The sequence below is a fragment of the Vidua macroura genome, chromosome Z (assembly GCF_024509145.1).
Source record: "Vidua macroura isolate BioBank_ID:100142 chromosome Z, ASM2450914v1, whole genome shotgun sequence".
Classification (NCBI taxonomy): domain Eukaryota; kingdom Metazoa; phylum Chordata; class Aves; order Passeriformes; family Viduidae; genus Vidua; species Vidua macroura.
Window position 1 is genome coordinate 8,096,978 of NC_071611.1, and position 25,348 is coordinate 8,122,325.

The 25,348-nt window shown below is 37.0% G+C and overlaps 1 protein-coding gene across 4 annotated transcripts in view; it reads left to right on the forward strand.

The window, feature by feature from the left end:
• Nucleotides 1–25,348, forward strand: part of CDC42SE2 (CDC42 small effector 2) — an 85,254-nt gene that overhangs the window by 53,165 nt on the left and 6,741 nt on the right. For all 4 annotated transcript variants that reach the window (XM_054003571.1, XM_054003574.1, XM_054003572.1 and 1 more), the window contains one exon: nt 24,424–24,525. In XM_054003571.1, the coding sequence (XP_053859546.1) occupies nt 24,424–24,525 (102 nt within the window). The remainder of the gene's footprint in view (nt 1–24,423; nt 24,526–25,348) is intronic.

Consider the following 25,348-nt stretch of genomic DNA (forward strand, 5'->3'; position numbering starts at 1 on the left):
CCTAATCTGCCCAGTCTCATTCCTTTCATGTGCCCTCTTTCATTTTAACTCCTGCATCTCAACCATTTTCATGGCCTGCCTAAGTGTCCCAGCCATTTCACATTCAGCCATTACATGTTGAGTGGCCTTCTGTGGAAGGACAAATACAGTCTTGTAGCAGCACCAACAACCACCAGCCTCTCAAAACAGACCTTGAAAACAGGAAGTTAATTTGCTAATTGTTCTGATCAATGTTTAAAATGTTCCTTCTATTTTTAAACTTATATTTATTATGGAATATCATGAGTCAGAAGTGAACCAAAACAATCATGGAGTCCAACTCCTGGCCCTGTGCAGGACAGCCCCAAAATTTACTCTGTGTGCTTGGGAGCATTGTCCGAGTGCTTCTTGAGCTCTGTCAGGCTGGTGCTGGTGTGACCACTTCCCTGGGGAGCCTGTTCCAGTGCCCAACCACCCTCTGGTGAAGAATCTTTTCCTATATCCAGCCCACACTTTCCCTGACACTTCTTCATGTGTTCCCTCGGGTCCTGTTGCTGTTCAGCAGAGAAAGGAGGATCAACACAGCAAGAAAATCTTGTCCACATGATCAGTTGCCTGTCCATCCTGTTCCAGGGCCTCATGCCTGTTGTCTAAGGCCATTTGGGAAGGTGAGGCAGCCTGGGAGGGAACTTGCCTGTCACTGCAAGCAGTAGTAACCTGCTTCCATTCTCCCCTGTTTCTCTTAGGTACCCTCCTTCTGCCAGGGGACATGTTCTGAAATTATTTTTTTTTAATATCTTTGGCAGATGCTGATACCTGAGGCACCTTTAATGTCATGGGTAGTGACATAAATGTTAACCCTCCTTGCTAGAGGGGGAAATTAAAAAAAAAAAAATTCCTAATAGTTGCAGGATTCTGTGGTAATTTTAGCATCCTTTGAGCTAAGGAGTTTCCTTCTGTCTTGAAATCCAGGATGTCCTTGCTTTCTGCTGGCAAAATTCTAGCATACTACATTTGAAATGGTCAAATACAGCATCTGTATTCTTTTCAGCCATAGTGCACTTAACATGAGAACTGTACATGTATGAGTCCTTTCAGTCATTTTTATGGAAGGACAATAAGAACACATTACTTTGTGAATTTCACTGCCATTACATCTCTAATAGCATACCCCAGAGCAGAACAGTAGCAATGTTGCAGTTATATAGTAGGGTTCGTTATGGGTCCTTAAATCAAAGACATCTTCAAGTATTACCATCATCTTTTAGTGAAATGTATCTTGGCACAGCTTTTAGTCTTTTGTCAGTGCTAACTGGATGCACCATGCTACTGTAAAATAAAACACCTGTCTTGGAAAGCAGTGTTCTACTCTTTCTTCTAAATATTACTTTGGTTGCTAAATATTTCACTTGGTACATCCAGAATGGCAGTATTCACCATCACGGAAGGCATAGGTTGGAAACTGTCTCTCTAAGCTTCTCTGTAATAGAGTGATAAAATGAAGAAAGCAAGTATTCAAAGCAACAAAACTAATTAGGGATGCAGCTGAAGAAAGCATGTTCCTTGTGGTGGCTTCTTAATAGCCTGAGGTTCTTTTTGATTCATAATACATGATTTTGATTCATAATATATATTACCACAATGAAGACTTCAGACAACTAGTTGCTTTCATAATCTATTTTCATGATACTGAGGAGGAGATACTAATCTATTACTAACTATGTCCAGATTTTCTTGGTGGTTTAAGTAGCCTGAATTCAGTTTCTTATGATCTGACCTCTGTTTTGGAAAAGTAGCACTTGCTGTGATAGCACATTTTCTTACACCTCCCACTGATATCCTTTATAGGTTCTGTAAGCTGATTTTGTTTCCTAGTCCAAGATCAGACATTTTTCACATGCTTCCTCTGTGCTATCATCTCATCCACTGCTGTGTTTCACTAAACTCTACCAAATTCCCACCACGAGATGCATTGCTTGATAACAGAAGCTTAGAAATCTTGCAGGTTTTTAGAAGAAGTGTTCATGCTTTCTTTCATAGGCTAAGCTTGTTGCCTACACCAGGAATCTATTATTTTCCTATACTGCTTTCTTCCTGGTCTGTCCATTTTTAACTTGCAAAGTTAATTTTTGGTCTGAGAAGCCTTTGGTTATGATCTGGTGCACTCCCACCTGATTTGGGCCAAAGCTCAGTACAGCTGAGCTTTTCAGTTTGCTTTGACCTTGCAGTAAAATTATTGCTCTGCTACGAAAGAATAAACTATGCTCTCTTACTTCTGGCTCCAGGCTTCCTTCCCTAGTTAATTTGTTGATATTTTGTTGCTTGTCTCTTGTTTAGATGTTTTCCATTTTGTGTTTTTTCAAGGGGTTATTAGAGTTTTGTTGCATGCTATGCCATAAATGTGGTTTAAAGTGGTTTGGAAAGTGAAGTTTGTTTAGTGTCTCTTTTGATGTATGAAAGAGGATTGACAGGTAGGTATTTAGAGTGGGGAGGCCAGTCTTAAAAGAGAGGCAGGAAAAAACCCTGCACATACTGCTGTGTAACTGAATGCTGGATGCTTCAGAAGACATAAATTATCTTAACTCTGGTTACTTAAGGAAATTATCTATGGATGGACGTTGTCAGCCCTAGCTTCCTTTCTGGAGAAGGAGCCATAGATACAACTGAGGATACATCTAACACTGCAATTTATGCAACTTTTAAAAAGGAGAATTAAACATTCATTCATTAAACATTCATAAGGCACCTTTATGTGCTTTATAACTGCAGAATAAATCACCCCCCCAGCAGGCACACATACCGCCTTGCTACTTGAAGTACTGGTTCAGGCTCTGTGTTCAGTACAACTGCTCTGTGCAAGTGCAGCTTCCAGTTTAAAATACCTAAAACTCAGGCTCTCTTTTTTCAGTAAATTCAATCATTCTACCACATTCACTAACCCTAGTAAAGACTCATGTAAAAGATGACAACCTTAGAGAGCCCTCAGATTTCAGAGTTACCCTACTGAGTTATGTTTTGAGCTGCCAGTTTAGAGGCTTGAAATTCTTTCTTTTTTCTATTTAGTGCTGTTGTTAGAAGTATCTTGAGGGAAGACCTTATCACAGGGGGACAATCAAAAAAGCAGCAAAATGCTTGGCTTTTATTTATAAAACCTGAACTTCTTGTATGACTTTCACCTGATAGAGCTGCTCTAGATTTTTCTTTTACCTTTAAATTAGCCACCACACATCATAAAATATTTTTTGAGATGTTCAAGTATTAAACTGTTTACAAAGAAAACAAAGGAAGTGTTTTGCGATTATGTATAAATACCTGAATGAAAATTAACTTAATATTTTATGTTCTTTTATTACGGCTGTGAAATCTTTAGCCCTTCATTAGCTGCATTGATCCTATTTACTTAATACGATACTAGTTGATGACATGGAAAATAACTCTTTGAAGGAGTTTAGAAACAAGAATTATGCCAGCTTTCTGTTGATGATAATGTGTCTTGCCATTATCAACATATTTGAAGAAGGACATAATATGCTTTTAATAGCTGCAGGCTCCACGGAGCTCAGGCTTTCCACTTAAACATGGGCAGGAAGTAGATTGTGCTATTTGTTGATCGGGACACCAGTGCCAGAGCCCTTGAATTTCTTGATTCTTATTTCTCTCAAAACTCCCAATTTTTCAGTGAGAAGACCTTTTCAAGATCAAAACCCTGGTATGAATCACTGTCAAAAGGAGCTTCTGCAAGCTCCACTAGTTGATGCTTCCTAGTAAAAGTTGATAGTTTTGCAAACACCCTTGGAGACTATGCTGAAGCATTTCCAATGCAAATTTTTGTAATTTTTCTGTAATTTTTCTAATGGAACTTGAAGCCCTGGTGGTTTTGATGTGCCTTAGTTCTAATGTTTGTCAGTTCAGCTGTTTTATCCTGTTCTGCCTTTCACGTCAGAGCAAGGGAAGTGGAGAAGCATGGAGATTTAGGGGTATTTCTACTTGGCCAACAGCTAGAGGCAGGGGTAATCTGGACATAGCCTGAGAGATGCACACTTTCACCGACACTATTTGGAAGTAGTGAATAGAGAAATCAGTCGTTGCCCTGAAGCTACATGTTCAGCCTTCTGGCTTTGACTGCTTTTGATATGAAAGGGAGTATTGACATTAGGAGCTTCCTCTGCTGATATCTTACTGTATTTTTATTGTAACATTACTGGTATGGATCTCAGATGTTTGTGATAATTCTTAAGACCAATATGCAACTCAAAAAATATGTATTTTTAAATTGCTGTTTAAAAGATCTCTGCCTGCACTTGCATTTTTAATTCCCAACATTAGCATTTCACAATGCTGAAAGTTTTCCTTTTTCAGACTGTTCCTCAAACTTCTGGTTCTGCAGCTCCTGTCATGACACTTACACAGGAGATATGCATGATACCAAAGTTCCCATTTAGTTACAATAATGCTATTCTTCACTGTTCTCAAAGATCCTGAATTTATAAGGTATCCATTAAGTCAGAGACTTCAATAGGTAATCAATTGTAATTATTTTCTTGCCTTTGTCTTCAGAGTGGCTTAGCTGATCACTCTAAAATGCTGACTGCTGTAATTCTGGGTAACTATCCTGCCACAGGAGGCAGAGTGGGGAGAATAAAAGAGTGGAGGCAGGACAGAAAAGCTGAAGCTGTCAACTGCACTGGGTTGCAGATTCAGGGAAGTAATGACTCTCTGAACCCATTGGGTATTTTTTTTTTTCAAATAATTTTAGAGAGTTTTTTTAGTTACTTGGGTTTATCTTCAAGAGAGCTGTAGTGAACTGTAGCCAAGGAAAGATACCATCTCTCTTTGTGTTTACTCTCTCAAATGAATGTGTAACACTGAGTGATTTTTTAATATGTCATGCTCTGAAAGTGACTTGACATTAAAAGGGATAAGGCTCACATGATGTTTTTTAAATAGTTTAGACTACATTATCTCTCTTATTGCAATTGAAATTTCAGCTTGTTCAAGCATAGAAAATAGTCTGGGTTTATAATATGTTGTCTTTACGTGGACAGGGTCTTAATTTCTTTTCTCTGGCTTGTGGTTTAACTTTTTCAGGGTGAACATAACCACCCTTGATGTTCTGCTTGATAGTGTATCATAAAGGACTACCTAGTTCACAGTTCATAAGTTTTGGTATTGGGATGCTCTCAAATCAGACTTTTAATTTTGGCTTATCTTTGGCACATTGTGGTTTATGTGTTTCTCATCAGCTCAAGATGGTTTCAAGTTGGTATGTAGCTGCTATATCTCCAGAGAATGAGAAATTTAATTGAGCCCAAATTGTGATTTGACTTTTTAAGTTTGCCCCGACCAGCCTTTCTTTGCTGACAAAGGATGGCATTTCATGCTCTACTGTTCAGCCACCTGGAGTTTTCAATCTCTGGACCAGACATAGAGAGCTCATCTTATCACAGTGCACAGGAGGAAATAGTTGTTGCTTGTTGCTTATCAGCGTCTGCATTCCCTCTGGTTTACATCCACCTGTCTGAGTGGGATATGGTGTAACACAAAGCTTTGTACTTCAAGTTTGTTTAAAGAAGTTGTGGCCTTTGAAAGTATTGTACTTACTTAAAAAGTAAAAATACTTCCCATGGGCAGTGTGTCATGACTGCTGAGTGTAGGTAAATGCTCTGGAAATTCAGCATTCCTTTTATTCTGGCCTCAGACAGCTCCAAGTAGGTTCAAGTCTTGCCTTCGCTGAAACTCTCCAGTTCTGTCACGGGTGCCGAGTTCTGTTTTCTTGCAGTTCAGGCTTGACTCATTTGAAGGTTCAACATTGCAATTCTTGTTTTACAGCTGGAAAATGTCAGGCAAGTTATTTGGAGAGCTGCATGGTGGTCCATCAGTGGCTTCAGAACCTGTGACCTTAAATTAGGAAAGAACAGAAAAATTGGGACATACAGGATGACATAGTGGAAAATGAATCTAATTTGAATAAAATGGAAGAAAATACTTCCAAATAGGATTTATGAAAAGATGTTATTTGGAGATTACACCAGAATTTTAGAATTTTAGAGGTGGAACTGATGTCTTGGGAGGCTGGCCTGGAACAGAGACTAGACAGAGCTAAAGGAATAAAGTCGGTATTTATTGAAAGGCCTTAATGGATATACCTTGGGCAGCACAAGAGCCCAGCCAGGGCTACACCCAAGATGGACCCAAAATGGTCACAAAATAGACAACTAGTCACAAGGTCTCACACTTTTATAAGTTTTGGTCCATTTGGATGTTGGAGTTAATTGTCCAATTACACCTGCAGGTTATGAAGTCCCATCTTTCTTCTTTTCTTTCTTCAGTCCACTCTTAAGCTTTTTGGGACTGAAACTTGTAACAGTTTTCCTTGGTCTCAAGCTGGAAAAGGACTGTTTTGTCTATGTACTCTGTTAATAGGTAGCTCAGAGCTACACACCTAGGCAGCACAGAATCTTAAAACTATGAAAGCTAAAACTTAAGGCATATTTTCCCCCTTTAGAGGGGGCAAATCAATTTAAGAAAAACAGCTGCATAAAATGTAGTTACTAGTCTTCTCAGTATGTATATTTGCATAAAACTTATCTTTTAGGGTACTTATTTTTAATTTTGCGAACTGAAAAGCTGATGCTTTCAGGGATTAAATTGCCTAAAAAAAGCACATATGCCTATGTTCATCTGGGAATTGCAGCTCTGTATCAACAGAGTGTATTACTTACGGAAGAAAATTATTCTTATGATGTATATTCTAAATGTAGGTGGCATCTCGTCTTTCTTGAAGATGAGAGTGAAATCTATATAGGACATGTCCTATTTAACTCTGTTTGGAACAAATATTACTTTAAATACAGCTTGTTGTACTGCAGTTACTAAAACCGCGTTTAATTCCTAGGCTCTCAGATGGTGGTCAAATTATGGATTCCTTTTAAAATGGGAGAATAAATCCTGCCAGGCACAATTCCAAAGGAATCTGCTAGGATATGTAAACGCACATGCACATACATGCATGTGCCCGTATGCAACGTACTGGATTGCTTGCATTTGTGGCAGCAGCTTGGCATTACTGAACTTGCGAAGAGTGGAAAAATGCCAATACAAGAATAGACATGCTGATCCACAGAGTAGCAGGCAAAAGAGCTTACAGGCCTTTTACTCTCCATGGAGGAATATCAAGTGAATGTCTTCTCTTTTTAACATTGGAACTAAACTTTGAAAATGAAATTACTTTTGAGTTCATAATGCAAAGAAAGGAAAATTTAGGGGAGGAAGGAAGAAAGCTTCAATGTATGTAGTTCAGGGAATAAAGAAACAAGATTTGTGTGTGAGCTACTTAATTACTGCTTTTTAAAACTATTTTAAAACCTTTAAAAGATGTGGTCATGATGAAAGCATGGATTAAACTGATGGAAAACTAAAAATGTTGCAGTTGAGGCGTCTTTGCATGGTCCTGCCCCTAAAGAAACAAAACATGTGCCATGCTTCTCACATCACTGAGATTCAGCTGCTCTTTTAAATTCAGGAATAAAATGCCAACCTTTCCATTATTAAAGGAGATTAATGTTCCTGCACAGAGAAGACAATGAAAAGGAAGTTCACACTTTTTCATGCATACACACCTAGATTAAAACCTGACAAAAAATTGACTGAGGCATGAAGATAGATGTGTGTTAGCTGATTTAGTGGTTAAAGAGCTGAATGCTGTGGTGATTTCTACAGGTTGTAAACTTCAGGTTCTTCTACATAGTAAAGACATTTTTTCTGATTTGTGAAAATATTTGTTGTATGATGGGTTGGATTTTGCTGTTTAGTTGAATTTTTTTTTTTTTTTTTTTTTTTTTTTTTTTTTTTTTTTTTTTTTGGGTCACGGTTGGGGTTTTTTGTTGGTTTTTGGGGGAGTTTTGGCTGGGGTTTTGTTGGTGGTAGTGGTGGTTTTTTTTGTTTTTTCTGTTGTTGGGGTTTTCTTGTTGTTGCTTTGTTGGTGGGGTTTTTTTGTTTGCTTTGGGTTCTTTTTTGTATGTTTTGGGATAATCTGCTGAAGCAAAATCTGACTGCCAGAGTATTTTCCCTGGTGCTTCCCTGGGATCCTGCTGACTGCCAAGATACTCTTGGATGCTTATTAGTAGTAGGATGCTTATTCTATGGGGCATGTGTATAAACATCATGGTTTTCTTTGAAGGCAGCTCATCTTGGGTGCTAAGGCAAAAATTTATTCTAGCTAGATTTTAAAATGGATGATGCAAATTCTGGATTACATGGGTTTGGTTCAGGTTTGTTTGTTTGTTTTTTTAACTTACTAGATGTTCATTTTAAACAGCTTTTTTGTATCTAATGAGATTATAAAACAGGAAGGGTTTCTGAAGGGACCAATATTCACCTGACATAAGTGCTGCAAAACAAATGCTGTAATGCTTACAAATGTGAGGGTGTCTTGATCATCCCCTGAGTCAGTGAAATTATTCTCCTTGTATACTAGTAGCATGTTTCATATCACCAAGATCATGTTTTGCAATATCTTTGTCTGTTTCTCAGTGCCTCTAAACTAGACACCTGTGTAAATAATGTTCACTTTGTTTAGTAAGAGAAAACAGAAGAGCTTACACCAGTCTGATCTATCTTTCTGATAGGAGAAATGACCAGGTACCCTACAATACCTTACATTACATAACAATTTATGTAATTTAGTGTTCTAGAATTAGTCAGCTCACATTATTCCCCAGTGAAAAGGAAAGAAAAATTATAAAGGGAGTGAGATTTTAGTTGGTATTGGTGTGTTTGTAACTTTTGTGTAAATGACCAGCGAAATTTTCCCTTTGAGGCATGCTCTGAGACAGCTCAGACTGTCAAACCTGTTTTACCTTAGAGTTGTTTTTGATCAATAAAATGTACATCAAGTGATTGACTCTGACAAGGAATCACTTTTGAACTTGAAGTTGCCAGCTCTGCAAGCTCCCACTGTGTTCAGAGTCACGCTGAATCTTTTTCCCACACTGGTACAGTAAGCTTACTGTGAACAATCCCCTGGCTTCAGCTCCCTGGAATTTAGTAAATAATTTGGTCATGCCCAAGAAGGGCATGAATTCAGCTTAGGTTCTTAGCAATGTTGGCTCTGTATACATTGCAGGGGTGAGTATTACTGACAAAGTATTTTTTATGACCAAACATAGCAGACACTTATTTTTATAATGCCTAAGACAAGAAATACAGTAGGATATGTGGACTGTGCTTTGACTATTACCCCAGATAAACAGCCACAAGCAATTTAATGTGGTTTCATTTCTTAAAGGAAAATGAACTGTAACTATAAAATTTTTGAAACCAAAGAGTGGTCTGAAAGTAAACCTTGCTGGGAAATAATTGGAAAGGGCAGAAAGGTTTGAATTTCTCAGTGTTTTTATGTAGTAGTCCCTAAGAAGGTGTGTTGAGTGTCATGATAATGCTGAATCCTGATTTTTTTTTTTTTTTTTTAGCTTTGCAGCTGGAAAGTAAACGTCTCTGTGGTGGTTTTAGTGGAGAATGTTTTCCTTTGAGTTTTGACAAATACTGGATTCATAAATTGTACTCAAAATCTATTTGCATTTTCAGTATGTGCTAAAATGAACTTCAAAGCTTAAGAAATTATGTTTAAAATTGTCTGTAATGATGTTATAGAGAAAAGTGACCAGAGTCACTTCTTGTCCTGAATTATTTTGATGTAGTATACATCTCTCCATAGTCTAAAACTAACACAATTGAGAAGCATATGTCAATGTCTATACATGACAGCAGTTGTAGGTGGCTACTCTAATGCTTCTGTTCAAGGACATTGACAGATGTCCAGGGAAACCTGGTGAGATAGTGAAGCAAGGTTTAGGCATAGAAATCATGCAGAAAATCTGGGAAGAAAATTCAATTCTTGCAAATTTTGTGCCTTGATCATGGAAGTATGCTTCTGGGTGGTATAGCCTGATGACAGTGTGGCATAGGGAACTCTTAAAATAATAGAAAATGGTTGAGATTTGGCAGTTGTCATGCTGCCAAGCCAGTGGTTCAAAGCTTTTTTTTTTTTTAATTGGCATAGGTACCATAGTCCACTGAAAACCTGGGTATTAGTAAAGGGTACCTGTCCTGTTTCAGGTTATGAAACACAGAATGGTGGTGGTGGTAATATTTTATCTTGGTTGTTGGCGTTTTTCTTTAAGTTAGAAACAATATCTATCTTCCTACCAAAAATTACTATTCAATTCTGTATTCATAGTTCTAGTTGTTAGGAAGATGGAGTTATGTTCTGTCTTTTTAGATATCACATGATTCCATTTGCTGAAGAGTAAAATGAAAAATGCTTACTATAAATAATGTACTGTTATTATTATGCAGCCTTTTTAAAATTCCAAGCCAGCAGCTCTTCAAAAGACCTGATTTTACTCTGTATGTTCATTGTTCTTTTTACTCTTCATTCTGACTTTGACTGCCAGTCACTGCAAATCTATAGCCAAAAGCTGATGTTGAGTGTATCTTGGTTTTGGTAGAAGCTGACTACATTTGTGGAACCGGGAAACAGTGTCCCTGAAGTTGCCAAAAATGCATGAACCTGGAGGAATCTTAAATATCTTCATGCTCAGTGTTGCAATGCCAAAGCTTCCTGTTCAGTTGTCAAAGAACCATGCTTTCCTGTTATAAGAAGCTCCAATATTTGGTTTTACTCTGGTAAGATCACCAGATTTTACACGCTGAGAAAAGACACACTGTAAATTTCCCGGATTTCTACAGTGAATGCAAATTCAGGATTGCCAGTATTAGGCTAAAGAATTGTATGTAATGCTATCAAAAATTTTGCAGATAGGAGACATAGACAATAATAGAAAATCTGCTTTTGCAGGAATGGATTTATCATGGATAACTTGGTGCAGAAAACCTGCAAGATAAGGAAGGATAGGCTGCCATAGAAATGGTTTAGTAAGTAGGAGGGCTCCTCTGAACAGTAAGAACAGCCAACACTACCTCTAGAAATGATGGTGTGATGTTGTTGATACTACTTGTGAGTGTAGCGGTAAATTATGACTAATGGATGTACCTGACTTAAAAAAATTTCTGCAGTGCAGCTGTTGGAATAGTAAGAAGCTCTTTCTGCTACTGCTCCTGAATACATCTTTTCAACAACACTGAATTTAGAGGAGTAGAATGGGACAAGTAAGTTAGGAATATGGGGTTCTTCCTTACATGATGAAATTGAATTAGTAGTGATTGTTTACGCTCAAGACCTGTGGAATTGTGGCATGCCTCAGCAAGACTACACAAAGGGGTCTATGCATGTTTGGAACTGGTGTTTTCCTTTTTATGGGACACTGGACAAGGCAGTAGAGATTCCTTTGTTTTGCCAAGGAAAGCAGGACACTTCTTGAAAGGGCTTCCTTTTTATGTTCCTTGTTGTAATAAAATATGTAGGCTTACAGTGCTTGACTTGTTTTCCTACACAATGTCCTTTTGTCTTTATTGTCTGTCTTTTGAACTCAAAGATTTTCAGTGGCACACTGTGTTGCTCCTCCTTTGCTGCGATGCTTCTGTTGGAACTTGGTAATAAGCTCCTGAACAACTTCCTTTTTGTCATTTGGGGATATTTGCCACACGTTGGGCATAGGCATTTGTGTTAGTTACTATTCCGAATATGTCAAAGGCTGAGCAGAAAGCTAATCTAAGTCTAGGCACAGCTGCTGATTTGAACGTTCCTTAAGACTTGGTGGTAGACTGCTCTTCCAGAGATGCTTCTAGCCATAGTGTGTGTGGGCTTGATGTGTAAGCATCTCTAAAATACCTACTGGGCCATCCCTTGCTAAATTGTCTTGGCTGCTTGTTGTATTGTATTTTAATAATTTTGTGTATAGTGTCACCATTTCTACGTCCACTAGTGAGATCACCTTTCAAATATTTGACTGTTTCCCATAGTATGGGAAGAACATGGGAGGCTCTTCCTGTTTCCCTTGTGTAGGTTCTAAATCCTTTTTGCTTTGATGCCTCAAGGACAAGCAAAGACAGACTGTCACATTATAATGTATTTTGGGATGCATTTTTTTCAAAATTATTTGCCTAAAATGAGCTGGATGAACAGACTGACAGTCAAATTTGGGACCTTTGCAGAAGTCCTCACAAGAGCAAGAAATGGGATTGCCACTAAAGGAAATCTGTGATTTCATGCTTAGGGGAGAAGTTCTTCTCCCCTACTACAGATGAGGGTATCCAAGGCCATGTGATAGCACTCATGCTGAGGATGTAACTCTTCAGTATGCCTTTAGAGTAAGAGGGGAGGGACAATGCTGAGACAATGCTGAGGTTACTCAGTTGACAAATAACTTAGCAAGGAAATGCCAATGGGAGATCTCCAGAGAGGTCAGCTGTTAGAAGTGTGTCTCAGACTGAGACACACAAAGCTGTAATGGGATTACTTCCCTTAAAAAGGGATTTAAGCAAAAAAAAAAAAAAAAAAACCTATCTACATTTAGAGCAAGTTCATTTTGATAAAACTTCACTGAGAAGTAATTTGTACAGTATGTCATTAGAAAACCAGGAAAATATTCAGGTTTTTTTTTTTTTTTGCATATATACATGTGTATATTCACATACACATACCAACAAGAAGCTGCTACTATCCAGGAAAACTAATGCCAAGTTTCTAAGATGATACTCACGGAGGTGTTTAAAAACTCATGAAATCACTATCTGTGTGTTTGTTGATCCCTGAGGATATTGCTATTAAATATTGTGACTTTGTCTTTGCTTACAGCAAAAGTACTAGATCTTCCACTCATTAATCCTACTGCTAAAAAATAAATAGTGCCATAACACATGAAAATCCATTGTTTCCCAGTAAGGGAATTACAGTGAGTTGCATAAAGAGATTTTCTGAAAATACCACTGATTTATTGCCATAGTTAAAGGTGAATCACAGTGTGCAGGCTTGTGAGAACATACGGCAGTGCCTTTAGGGGTATTACCTTCAATGCAGTGGATGGTCCAGAGAAAGTGTTAGGCTTACTAAGGGATTGGTTTTGTAATAGTGAGCATGAGGATCCTGTGTCTGACAGTGGCTATTACCTGTTTGGAGGTAATATTTCAGTTTATTTTTTGTTCTTTTGGTTTTCTGCAGTGGAATTTGGTATGTGCATATCATTGTGTTGTAGAAGATTATGTAGAGTGTACAAAGGAGTAGAGAAGACTTTCATGTAATGTACCTTATGCAACATGTGTGCTTCCACTGAGATGCGTATGTGTTCAGACACTTGCACACACAGGACATAACAAACCTCTTTAAATTAGTCAGCTAACTCTAGGAAGTCTTATTACCGCATGGAAGATAATTTCTTAACAAAACAGTTTCAATGCTCAGTGTTCTTAAGCACACCCAAGGCTTTTGTTTGTGTTGTATCTGGGGGGGTAAGGAGACATTCATTTGACTCAGCAGGAGGGGCTACATGTTGTAATCCTGGCTGCATCCTCTAGAGGACTACAGTTCTCATCATGCCAGATGACCTTTCAAGTATTTCCTGTGTTCTTGTTGAGAAAGGTCAGTAAGCAAATGGAAAGAAAGCTCAACATGACACAGTTTATGGCATGCTCTTATCAAGACCTTGGGATTTGATTTTTATAAGAAGCTATTAGAAGTTTCCAGAAAGTTTGTACTGTGCTGAGTCCTTAAATCATTTGTTTAATCTCTGTTTTATGTTGCTATAATTTTGGGTTACAGAGGAGAATATGCAGGAAGGCCAGTTGCACCCTGCTCTTCATCACCATCTGAAGCTAGAAGCTTGTAAAGTAGTCTAGATGACAAGACACCTCTGGATGCCATCTGGTGCAATGCAGCTGCTCAAAGCAGAACCAGCTAGACTTGACTTTTGCAGGATCAGGACCAGCTGTGTTCTGGGGATCTCAAAGGATGGACATGCAAATTCACTGGGTTTTTTGGTCCAGTGTTTGACCACCTACATAACTGTTCATTGTATTTATATGTTTAATTGGTGTTTTCTATGTTGTAACTTCGGGCTGTGGCTTCTCAAACTGCCACTGTGCACCTTCAAGGCTGTCTGTCTTCTGTTCCCTACTGTATAGGTAATGGAAGAACAGTAAGACCACAAGGAGATATCTCTTTTCCTACAGATGAACAAATCCAGTATTTCAGTCTCTCTTCCAATGTCTTGTACAGCAGAGTTTTTGTCCCTTATCCATGTTGTAGATCTGGATTGACTGAAGTTTCAGTGATTAACTTTATTTTCATCTGTGCAGGTTGATAATGACCACTTGATCCAAGGAACAGCTAAACTATTGGAAGTTACTCAGCTGTAAGGGTAGAGTTAATATGTTAAGTTCTGATTTTTGCTGAGAAACTAAAGCTGGTATCACAGACAAGGGTGCCTAAAAAGGCTGGAAAGGGATGTTTTGCAAGGGCAGCTAGTGGTAGGACACGGGGGAATGGCTTTTAAATGAAAGAAGGTAGAATTAGATTGGATATCAGGAAGAAATTAATTACTGTGTGGATAGTGAGGCGCTGGAACAAGTTGCACAGGGAATTTACTGCTGCCACATCCCTGGCAGGGACTTGGAGCAGTGTATTCTGGTGGATGGTGTTGGGAGGGGGGGTTGGAACTTGGGGGCAGAGGATGGTCTTTAAGGTCTCTTCCAATCCAGATTGTTCTCTGAATCTATAATTTGTTGCTTTCATCATGCTCTACTGTCCCTTAATTGATTATCTGTTAATCTTCAGTCAGACTTGACAGTCTAAAGACATTAAAGCAGTGTAGTTACTGTTGCAGAAAATCAGTATGATTCTTTTAGATTACTGGGGTTTTTTAATACCTTTTTAAAAAATTATGTTTATGAGACATTAAACCACCCAAAGTAATAAAAATAAAACTATTAGAAGGATAAGTAAATTTGTGGACAGAATGACAGCCAAGTTGAAAGTTGCAAATGTTAAAATTTGCATCTTAAAATTTTACTAATGTGTTTTTTGAAAAGGACAGTGCTTTCTAGCTAATGCTAAGGAATAGATTTGGATTTACTGTGTAACTTAAAGGTGGTTTAAGCATCTGCAATGGAACAAGTTCCCTTTGATGTGTGAGCTAAACACATTTCTTAAAAGACCTATTGTCTTTCAGAGTCATTTGACTTAATCTGGCATTTTTTTCCTGTTTATGTAGAAAACATAGGCTACAATTGCCAGTTTTATCATATGATGACTAACATCATCATAATATAATAGAATATTGTGTAAACAAACCAAAAAGCTTATACTTCAAAAGATGCAAGAAAGTGGCGAATTTGCAAAAAAAAAAAAAAAAAAGAGGAGCTGTTTGAGATAATTATGCAATCCTTTTTGATGTATAAAGTTATGAAATAGATTAATTTGATAAGAAGTTGAAACTTAAAATCAACCTGGAAGATTTGATTGATGCCGTCTTTGCTGACATTTTGGATTATTGTATTTTTCCTTTAATTTCGATTTTTTTTATATACATGAATGGAACTGTTAGTTGTTTTGCTGAGGAGCTCAGACAATCAGATTTCATCATTCTTTTTTTTCCACTTGAGTCAGTCAGTACATGCCAGGTGATTTTGCTGTAAAAGCTAAATCCAGTGTACACTTGATAATCGGTTTATTAGATGCTAGTTGTAACCTCTCACATTATTAAAAAACTTAGCTCTTTTCAGTATCTGGTCTCAATTTCCTAACTCCTTTGGCTACAGAAATCATGAAGCATCATGAACTTTTGGAAACTTAATGAAAGCTGAGTGTGCTGGAGACGTGTTGCTTAAGAGCTGGCTTGAAAGCTTGTGCCAGTTTCCTCCTGCTTCTGTTCAGATGAAGCCACAGTTTGCAAGATCCTTAATCAGTCAGGAGTCTTTAAACGATCTGCTAAAAACTGCCCAAGTAGGAGACTGAGAAAAAATGTGTTTTAGTGAGGGCAGCACCTTTGGTATCTTGTTAATAAAGATCACAGCATTGATTAGAACATTGTTATGCTGGGCTTAGATATCAGATGTTACTGCTTTAGAATAAATCTGTCACGAAATTCAGTGGTTTGGAGACAGTGTCTAGCATTTCAATTTATCTTGCATGTTACCTTAGTTGTGCATCTCTGTGTTTCTTCTGTGTGGGAGATGTTTTGACGTGAGGCATTTGAAACCCATAGGTCTACTCTGGCTTATTGAGAGAGTATGTGGGCTACACTTCATCAAATGGTCATTGTCACTTTATGGTTCAAAAATTGAATTAAACACTGAAATGTTAAACATATGCTAGTGCTGACTGGAATTTTAATATTACTCTGTATGATGTCTCTTTCATCAACTTTTATGTAGTACTTGGAGATTGTATAAATGATGGACTGCAGTGTAACCTCAGATTTAAAACAGCTGAAAAAATGAGACTACCACAATATTCAGAGAAATGTTTAGGGAACGTGCAACCTTTCTTCTTCAAAAATATCACACCGACTTTATGATGTACATCCAGCCATTGGTTTCACAGGGTTAGATTGCTACCTAACAATCTAGTTGGTAGAGATGGGTGTTAGCTTTCCAGCTTCACTTGTATACATGCTTTTTGTTGGTTTTAACATGAATCTACCTAATTAGGGTGGAAAGTGTGGAGAAATGCATCTTAAACACACAATGTACAAAAACAAATGCAAGGGATATCTTTGCTTCTACAGCCCCCTTATGTAGAGTTTGATGCAAGATGCTACAACCTTTTTTAGGCAATTTTGATGGGTCACTACTGGGACCTGAGACACATCACTCAGACCACAGCTTGTCTTGAGACACATTCAGACGTTCTGTGTATGAGACTATTTTGGAAACAGAACAGCATGTGTGTGGGAGGACAGAAAACTACCTCTACAGGGTGATCTGATACTTCCTATTCTGAGCAAGTACCTAGCCCTTCCTGTGTGTTAATGTCTGGAGGATCAAATGGGTGCCACAGCAGAGGGAATCTTGCTGCTGGTATTTTTTCAGAGCAGATACAAAAAGTATGAAAGGTCAAAGAAGGAAAATAATGGGAAGGGTTTCAGTTTCTCCTCTAACCATCCAAATCCTCCAACTTGAAATGGTTGACTATCTTGACTTTGATTAAATCCTTCCCTTAGATTTCTGTCTTGGGATTTCTTTTAATCTTTGGCCTGCAACTGCTTTTGAAGTTTCAGTTGAGTTTTTGAATGCAAATCTAGCAAATTACTCTGTTTCAACAGTTCTATCGTTGAAATGTCCTCAGGGACACTTATCTTGATTGGTAAAAAGAACCCAAAGTGAATTTGCAGATTAAGAGTTTGTTTTTTACATTGGGTAATCATGAAATTATCACTAGAATAAGTGGTAGCAGAAGTTCTCCAAAAAAGGCTTGCTGTTTGAGGGTTATTTCTGAGAAATCCAACACAATAGATATGAAACCCTATAGTTTGATAGCTCTTATTTAATTTTTTAAAAAATCCATATTGTATCTGTATTATCAGTGTCTTGATAGTGCACCCATATAGTGTGAAAACAAAATATAGTGAAAACAAATGTAGCATGTAGATACAGAGGAAAACCAGGAGCATATTCCTTCTTTGCATTTGCCCTGTTTATCATAAGAATAGCAGTTGTGGTGGCTCTACTGGGATTTATTTTGCTTTAGGATAGTTTGGGATTTGGATTGGTTTAGAATGGAAAGATGTATTAGCACTAGATCCCTAGTGTTACAAAGGGTGAGATGATGTTAAAAGTTATTATATTTCATTATGTTCTAACTACCATACTGTTACTTAAAAGTCAAGCTTGGAAAGAAGTATTACAGAGTGAATTGTTTCTTATTGTATTTCATGCCATTGTAATGACTGAGTTAGCAGTCAAAATTCACCCTCATTTTGTGGAGACAAGTATTAAAAGCTTTCTAGTAACTTTCTAGTGTTTATGAATACACAGTCATATTTTTGCTTTTAAAAAAGAAAACTTTTTGGAGGCAATACATGTTAAGTGATTATTCTCTGACCGCAGAAACCCATTCTGCAAAGCAACTCTATAGTGTGCAGATGGATCATTTAGTTCTCTGCTCACCAGGGAGAGTTTCTGTGTGAGGAGTTAGCTAGTAAATTTATTAAATCTCGAATAAGGCTTTGGAGAGGAATTAAATGTTCTTTAGTTAGCATTTGCCAAGAGAGATAAGCCTGTTTTATGGCAGTATTCACTTAAGGAAAGGGAAAATCTATTTTTTGGCTTGGCAAGGTTGCTGAGTCTGCCAGCCAACAGTAAGCATTGCTGACTCCATGAAGGCAAGCCTGGCAGGTGAATGGGTCCCACTGAAGTCACAGATGTTCCTGCCATAATCCACTCAAATGTGGAGTGTTATTAATACCTTGATCTACACAATCTCCACTCCCTTTAATTTTATTTTTTTAATATTCTGATACTAGAGAAGAAATTGATACAAGACTGGAAAATTAATCTTGGATTTTTTTACTCTGTATCAGTTGAGATGCCAAAGCATGGTACATAGTTTTGTTTTTTTCTCATTATGTATCAAGCCAAAATAATATGTCGTGAAAAATAATCATGTCTTGAAGAATAAGGAGAAATTGTGACAAATTTGGACAAAAGTTCCTCTTCTACAGATAGTTCAAATGAAAGACTAGACAATCTTGATCAAAAAAAGGAAGGTGCATCACTTGGCATTTTATATATGGAATACTTCATATTGATTTGGATCTGGTTGGAAACACATTGCACAAAATCAGACTAGATAGATCAGATTAGCGTGTTGTTTCCTTTCTAATGTATTGTACTCTGCCCTGTATTTTTGGGACACAGATAAATATGGAATGACAGAAAAATGTCTTTAGATGCATGATATATTAATATAACTTAAGTAGTACATAAATATTTTATGTGCAATGTATTTTTACTGCAAGTGAAATAAGTAAAAACCATATGTATAAAGCAGTTATTAAAAATAACACTCATAACATTTGGGTAAATGCTAAAAAGTTGGCAGTAGGAAAGTTATCCTTCCCTTGTGGTACCTTGATGATATTAACAAGTATTGATTTTTTTAAAGTTCTCCTCAATACAAACGTAACTGTCTCTGTTAGTTTTAGAGAAGAATGATTAAAACAAGGATTTACTACTTGTGACATAAATACCAAATTTTGTTATTCTGAATGAGCGGTGCAAAATGCAGCCTATCCCTGCCACTGATTTGTTACTCATGTAGACATTGAGGACATTGGGTATTCTGTTGCCTGGTTTTTTTACAGTTTAGTTTACTGAGGTCCTAAGATATAAATAGCCAGATATAAATATCATACAGCTGGATAAATAACATTTCTGTGTAGAAAAAAGAGTTGGCACTTTTTCTTGTTTTGTAAAGGGATAAATTAAATGGGTAAGCAATAGGAGAAAGGTGCCATATGTGTGAATTTTAATAAAGAAGCATTGTTTTTGGAGATTTTGTATTCACAATATGGCAATAATATATTGAATTATATATTATATCCTGAATTTCTTCAGTTTCCACCATGTACTTTAATGCACATTCCTCATCTGCACCTGCAATACCCCTTTCATTTGAGGACTGCCTGCTGCAGGTAAAATCCACACAGACTTGTGTTTTATAGGATCATTTGTAATGCTGTTGTCAGTTACATTTCACTTCGACTTGGATTTCTGATATGTTTGTCACAGCCATCTCAAATATGGTGTAGAATTAGAAGAACTTGCTCTTATGGAGCTTAACAGAATCCTTTGCTTTTGATACCTAGCAAATGTAGGCTGGCACTTGACTTGGGAATATCTTTGTATGAAACTTCATACAAAGGTTGACTTCACTTGCATCTTCAACTTCTAGCAGGAAAGTAATTGTCAGCCTCCCAAGATTTAAGTGATATCACTTAATATTTTTTATATATGTTTGAGACCTTGGTGTTACTCTGTTTGTGGTTTTTTTGTTGTTTTTTTTTGTGGGTGTTGTTTTTTTGTTTTGTTTTGTTTTGTTTTTTTGTTTTGTTTTTGAGAAGACCACTCATGAAGAGCAGAGTGGGGTGCATTACTGCAGAAAGGAGAAAAAATTCCCAAAGTTGTCTTTTTCATACAGGCAGAGAGCTTGCCTTATTCAGAAGTCTTGCCATCACTTACGAAAGGGCTTGAGCTAAAGAAGCGCAGCCTGACCTCTGGACAAAATCTGGAGATAGTGAAAAAAGATAACTTCCAAAGCCAAAAATACAGGGGAGTAGAAAGAAAATTTTGCATACTTCTGGACCCATCAGTATGTTTAAAGAAACAAATTACAGTTTTGAATTTCTTGCAACAAGTAGTCTTTTGAACTATGAAAAACAGCATTTCATTGAAATGTTTGTGGCTTTGCTGAAGGGCAGGTCGAATACATGGTATAATTAGTTTAAATTTTTAGGCAAAAGTTTAAAATTGTTTAAAGTTTCAAGAAACTTGCAGGGTTCAAATATTTGGTATGATGCAACTATTGGAGACTTTCTGATTTCTAATTTGGTATTTCGAAGGAAATGCTAACGTGTGGGTGCAAAGCGTCACTTGCAGATTAAGAATAGAAAAGATCAATTTTTACTTCATTTCTATGGTAACTGAAATGTGATCCTGTTTCACTGCATCTAGTACACATTCAAAACAAGGCTTCTTAGGTGGGTCTTCGCACTATTTCCATTCCTCTGAAGACATTTAATACACAAGCCTGCATCTCTTCTGCTTCAGTTTCAAGATCAGTTTTTCTTTTCATGGTGTAAAGATTGTATGGTATGTACTTCACAATCCAAATTCTTCAGCTTTTTGTCAAGGGAACAAACTGAGTAAAGCCATTAAATGATGGTACTTCATTTTCCACTTCCAGGATCCTTTTACAGGTCTTTTCCTCTCATCTCATCATTGTTGTGCTCCATGTCACCCCTTGCCATCCCAGTAAAAGGGGAAGTGCTGTGGCACAAGGCAGAGGGGAAAAAATACTTTAACACAGATTTTAAACTTTTATTGTCCACTGATACTGAGTGTTTTAGTAACTTGATCTAAACTGTCAAGAAAGATAACAGTCAAGTTAGCTAATTATAATATGGACCTTTTTCTGTTTCCCTCCTGCTAGGAAAAAAATCCACAGGGAATGCAAATAGAGGACACAGGACTCATTGTAGTTAGGTTGGGGCATTTATTTCTTTAGTCAGAAACATCTTGAAAGCAAAGCTTTAGATGGTACAAATGCTCAGGGGTGTGTATGTTGAAGTTCTTTGCACTAGTGTCATAAACATTTATTTGTTTTATAGATGACCTTTAGTCACATTTCATTACTACTTATTACTAGATTAGTGGTGTGTAAATGTATTCTAAGGGTAATTATTTATGGTATGATGTCAAGCAGTTTGAAGTATGGGTGAAGCCTAGTGGGATTAAATTTTGCTGAACCCTGTCAGCATTTTTTATTTCCTTTTAACATGAAGAATTTTATGTGTCTTCCCCTCCTGAAAGTCATGGTGATTATCTCAGCTGATCAGCCACAGCTTCTATGGCTGTGGAGAAGAGAGAGGTCATTTCCCAAGCACTGCACTTTCAACTCCCAGAACACAAAATCAGTCCTTCACAGCTACAAATCAGTCATGAAAGAAGGTTGTGAGCTGCACAAGGACAGAGCATGGAAAGCCACAGATAGTAGAGAGAAATGAGCATTTACTACGTTTAGTTTCTTCCTAAGTAGAAGATGAATGTGATGCTTCTCAGCTTCTTTCAAATTCAATATACTGAAAAAATCAATCTCATGTGTTAATTCTTACTGTGTATAAAACATTGTTATGCATGTATTCTTACAGATACGAGGCCTGTAATTTCAAAATGAAATCCTGGCAAAGCTAATAGTTACGGTGTCCTCTGTAGAAGCTTTGTAACCTTTCCAGGCATGTTCCCCTACTGCTTTCTTCTGTGTTATACTCCTTGTAAAGAGGTGATTTTTTACAGTGCTCCCCATGTCTCCCTACACATTCTAATTGGTCATTTTGGTTCTGGCTGAGACCATGTCTACAGGAACAGTACATTCTAGTAGGATCAGCTGTGTAGGACAGCAGAACAGTTGCTGTTGGGGAGTCATTATGTGTATTAGATGTCTTGTGATCTACTCCAGTCTGGCTCACCTGGTTCATTGGTTTAAATGTCTTGTTAGCAATGGGAGAGCATCAGTTAGTCTTCCAGTTCAGCTTCATTTAAAAAAAAAGTGTAATTTTTACACTCCAAGATTAGTCTGAAATTGCAATGAATCATGATAAGTGAGAACTGGTAAAGTTGCTTCAAAAGCGTTCTCAGAATCCAAGCTGAAACAGTAATGTAAATACAAGCTGGGTACTCCTGCAGAAAAAAAAAAAAAGAAAAGTAAATCAATTTTTTATTTGCTTTCACAGTGAACTGTTTTGTGGCACTGCATTTGAATACTGTTCCACAGCTTCATGGAGCTCACATCAGTGGGCACATGTCAGGGGGTAGCAGGCTGATGGCCTCTGATAAAGAACTTACTTAAGATAAGAGACATGGTTTGATGGCAGTGCAGTTTAACTAGTGGTTACTGGTTGACTAGCTGATGATTAGTGGAGAAGCATTTACAAGATCCAGCACTTTGTTACTGGCATGCCAGTGATCTTAACAAGTTAAGGAGTAAAATAAATTACTTTGAACAACAAAAAAAAGTTAAAATGTCTTAAAAACTCATAAAGAAAAATCTAAAGTCTTTGAGTTTGTCTATTTCTTCCCTGCATCAAAACTCTATTAAAATGAAGAAATTATGGGTGTATTGTGTAGATACATACATTTGGCTGCTATTTTTTTAAAAGAGGGAGAGGGGCAACTGCTGCAGGAATTAAATAATTTTAAGTGTTTTAATTAAAGCAGTGTATTTTCATACAGCTGTCTAGATCATCTTTCTGTGTCAACATTACAGCATATTATAGTAGAGGATGGTGTAAGTACAACTTTTTTACAGCTGGAATATTTTATTTTATAAATTGATTGATTTTTCAAAATTCTTTGGAATTAGAGAATTCACTACTAGTTTTAGCATAAATCAGATCATTGTATTTAGCTGTTCCCACAGAATTTTATGTGTTCTTCCTCATCCCAGCTATTCATAGCATGCAAGAAGGTACTGAAATCTACTGAAATCTCCTTTTGTAATAGGAAAAAGGAGCAGAACAGGACTAAAGGTGTTTTGTACTTCCTGGCTAAATCCTATGATGTATTCTCAAAGCTATGGGCTATGAGAATTCATAGATTCATCTGTAGCTATTGAAATAGTAGCTAGTTCACTCAGGACATGTACCTTCATGCCTTGAATCTGTGTGGTCTTAAAATCTCATAGCCAATTAGAAATAGAGATCATTAAAAACAAGACAAAGTGAACTTTAAGGTAATGGGAAGGTTTCACATGAGCTCAAGTAAGTTTTTGCTGTTAAGCTCTACTTTGTACAACATAGCTTGAACTGAGATCCTGGAACTGTGGGTTTTTTCCAAATGCAGGCATTTTTCAGAGTATGGGCATATGGTGACTACACACTGCATGATTTGCTCTGTTTAAGCTCCTGGCTCTGGTCTAAGAAATGAGGATAGGGTTTTCTTGTTTTTATCCTTTAGATGCATTGCTTAGCTGGAGGCAGCCAACCAAAGCAGCCTTAATTAGGGAAATTCTTTATTGCCTCTAATTTTTTTATTTGCATGGTATTAGATTACTAAAAAATGAAGCTGTGACTCTGAAAATTGGGAAGCAGAGGTTAAGCAATTCTTGCCTTCTGTTGCATGGTATAGGAATCAGAAGAGTTCCTGAGCTGGCATTTTGCCTTACTCTACTGCACTGCGCCCCTTCAGCTCACAGTCGAGAATCATGCAGACTGAAAGCAATCTTGAGTGTATAGGTTCAGAGTTCAGTAAAGATATGTCTGTGACTAACCCTGATCAAACTCAAGGCACTGTTCTGGACATTGCCATGAAGTATATTACAGTGACATCAGGGCATGCAAATAAGAAATTCTGTATGTTAGTGGTTTCATAGACTATTCTAACAAGCTTTGATCCTTAATTCTTGTTCTGAATGACTCAAATTTGATCTGTCCCATTGTGATTTAAATACAAATATAGGCAGAAGTTACTGCATGAAACATTGCAAATACTAGTTAATAAATGGAATTTATTAAGGTTATTTACAAATGTTTTGTTGGCCTAAATGCTGGGAGTGATATCCGTGCTTGTCTGGTACACATCCTCCAAGTAAAAAGGACAGTAATACTAGTGTTTCGGTTAACCTCAGAATTTGGTCTCTGGTTTTTTACTCTGTTAAAATACCTTACAGTGTATGCAATATCCTTCCTATAGATGGTTAACTTCTACCTTTATGACACATGCTGGTTTTGCCTTTTCAGTGAATCTCAGATGTTTTCTTAACCTTCCTTTCAGAAAAGACGACGGCGGATTGATCGAAGCATGATTGGGGAGCCGACAAACTTCGTTCACACAGCTCATGTAGGATCTGGAGACGTATTCGGTGGAATGAATTCAGTAAGCATGAGTGGATGAACATAATTTCATATTAGACAGAATACAGGAACACTGTATTTGTATGTTGTAGCTGAAGCAACGAGTCTTTCAGCTATAAGAAAGAATCTGTATGAAACTGAAGAATGACCTGATAGCATTTTATTTTTAAATTCCTATATTTATTGATAACGCATTTTAGATGCTGTTTAAACGATAATGATTTTTTTTTAACTAAAAATTCACTCTGATTATATGTATGAACCAAAATAGATGTATACTTGAAAATATACTCAGGTATTATATAAAAAAATCCAAGTGTCTTATAGTTGACTAGATTTCTTACTTTGAATGCCTCAAGGTGTTTTAAATATAGTTCATGTAGAACTCTAACTTACCTCAGTTTATGGTGCACATGAATTTATGTTTGGATGTTCTTGCTGAGCTTTTTCTGTATTCTGTAGCCCTCTTTGCAGTGTGAATTATTTCCAGAGCAAGTAGTGTCACAGGTAAGATTTTGTAGCTTCCTGTAGAAGATGGACACAATAAATATTTTTAGCTCTCTGAAAGTGAAAAAACAGAAGGTAAGATAAATAATGAAAATGAACTTATGGAAGTAGGTGTATCTTCTAGAGCTTCAAATTTCTGTGAAATGTCAATCTGTTTCTAAGCACAATAATATAAAATATAGAAAATAGTTTTATGTAGATGAAAAATACTTCTTGACTTTATTAATAGTCTTTAAAGGAAAACATATTTGGAGATGACAAAGACTTGTTGATAGAGAGGAAAAATCACTGTTAGAGGTATCAGAATAGAAAGCAGAGCTAAAAAAGCTTAAATGTGG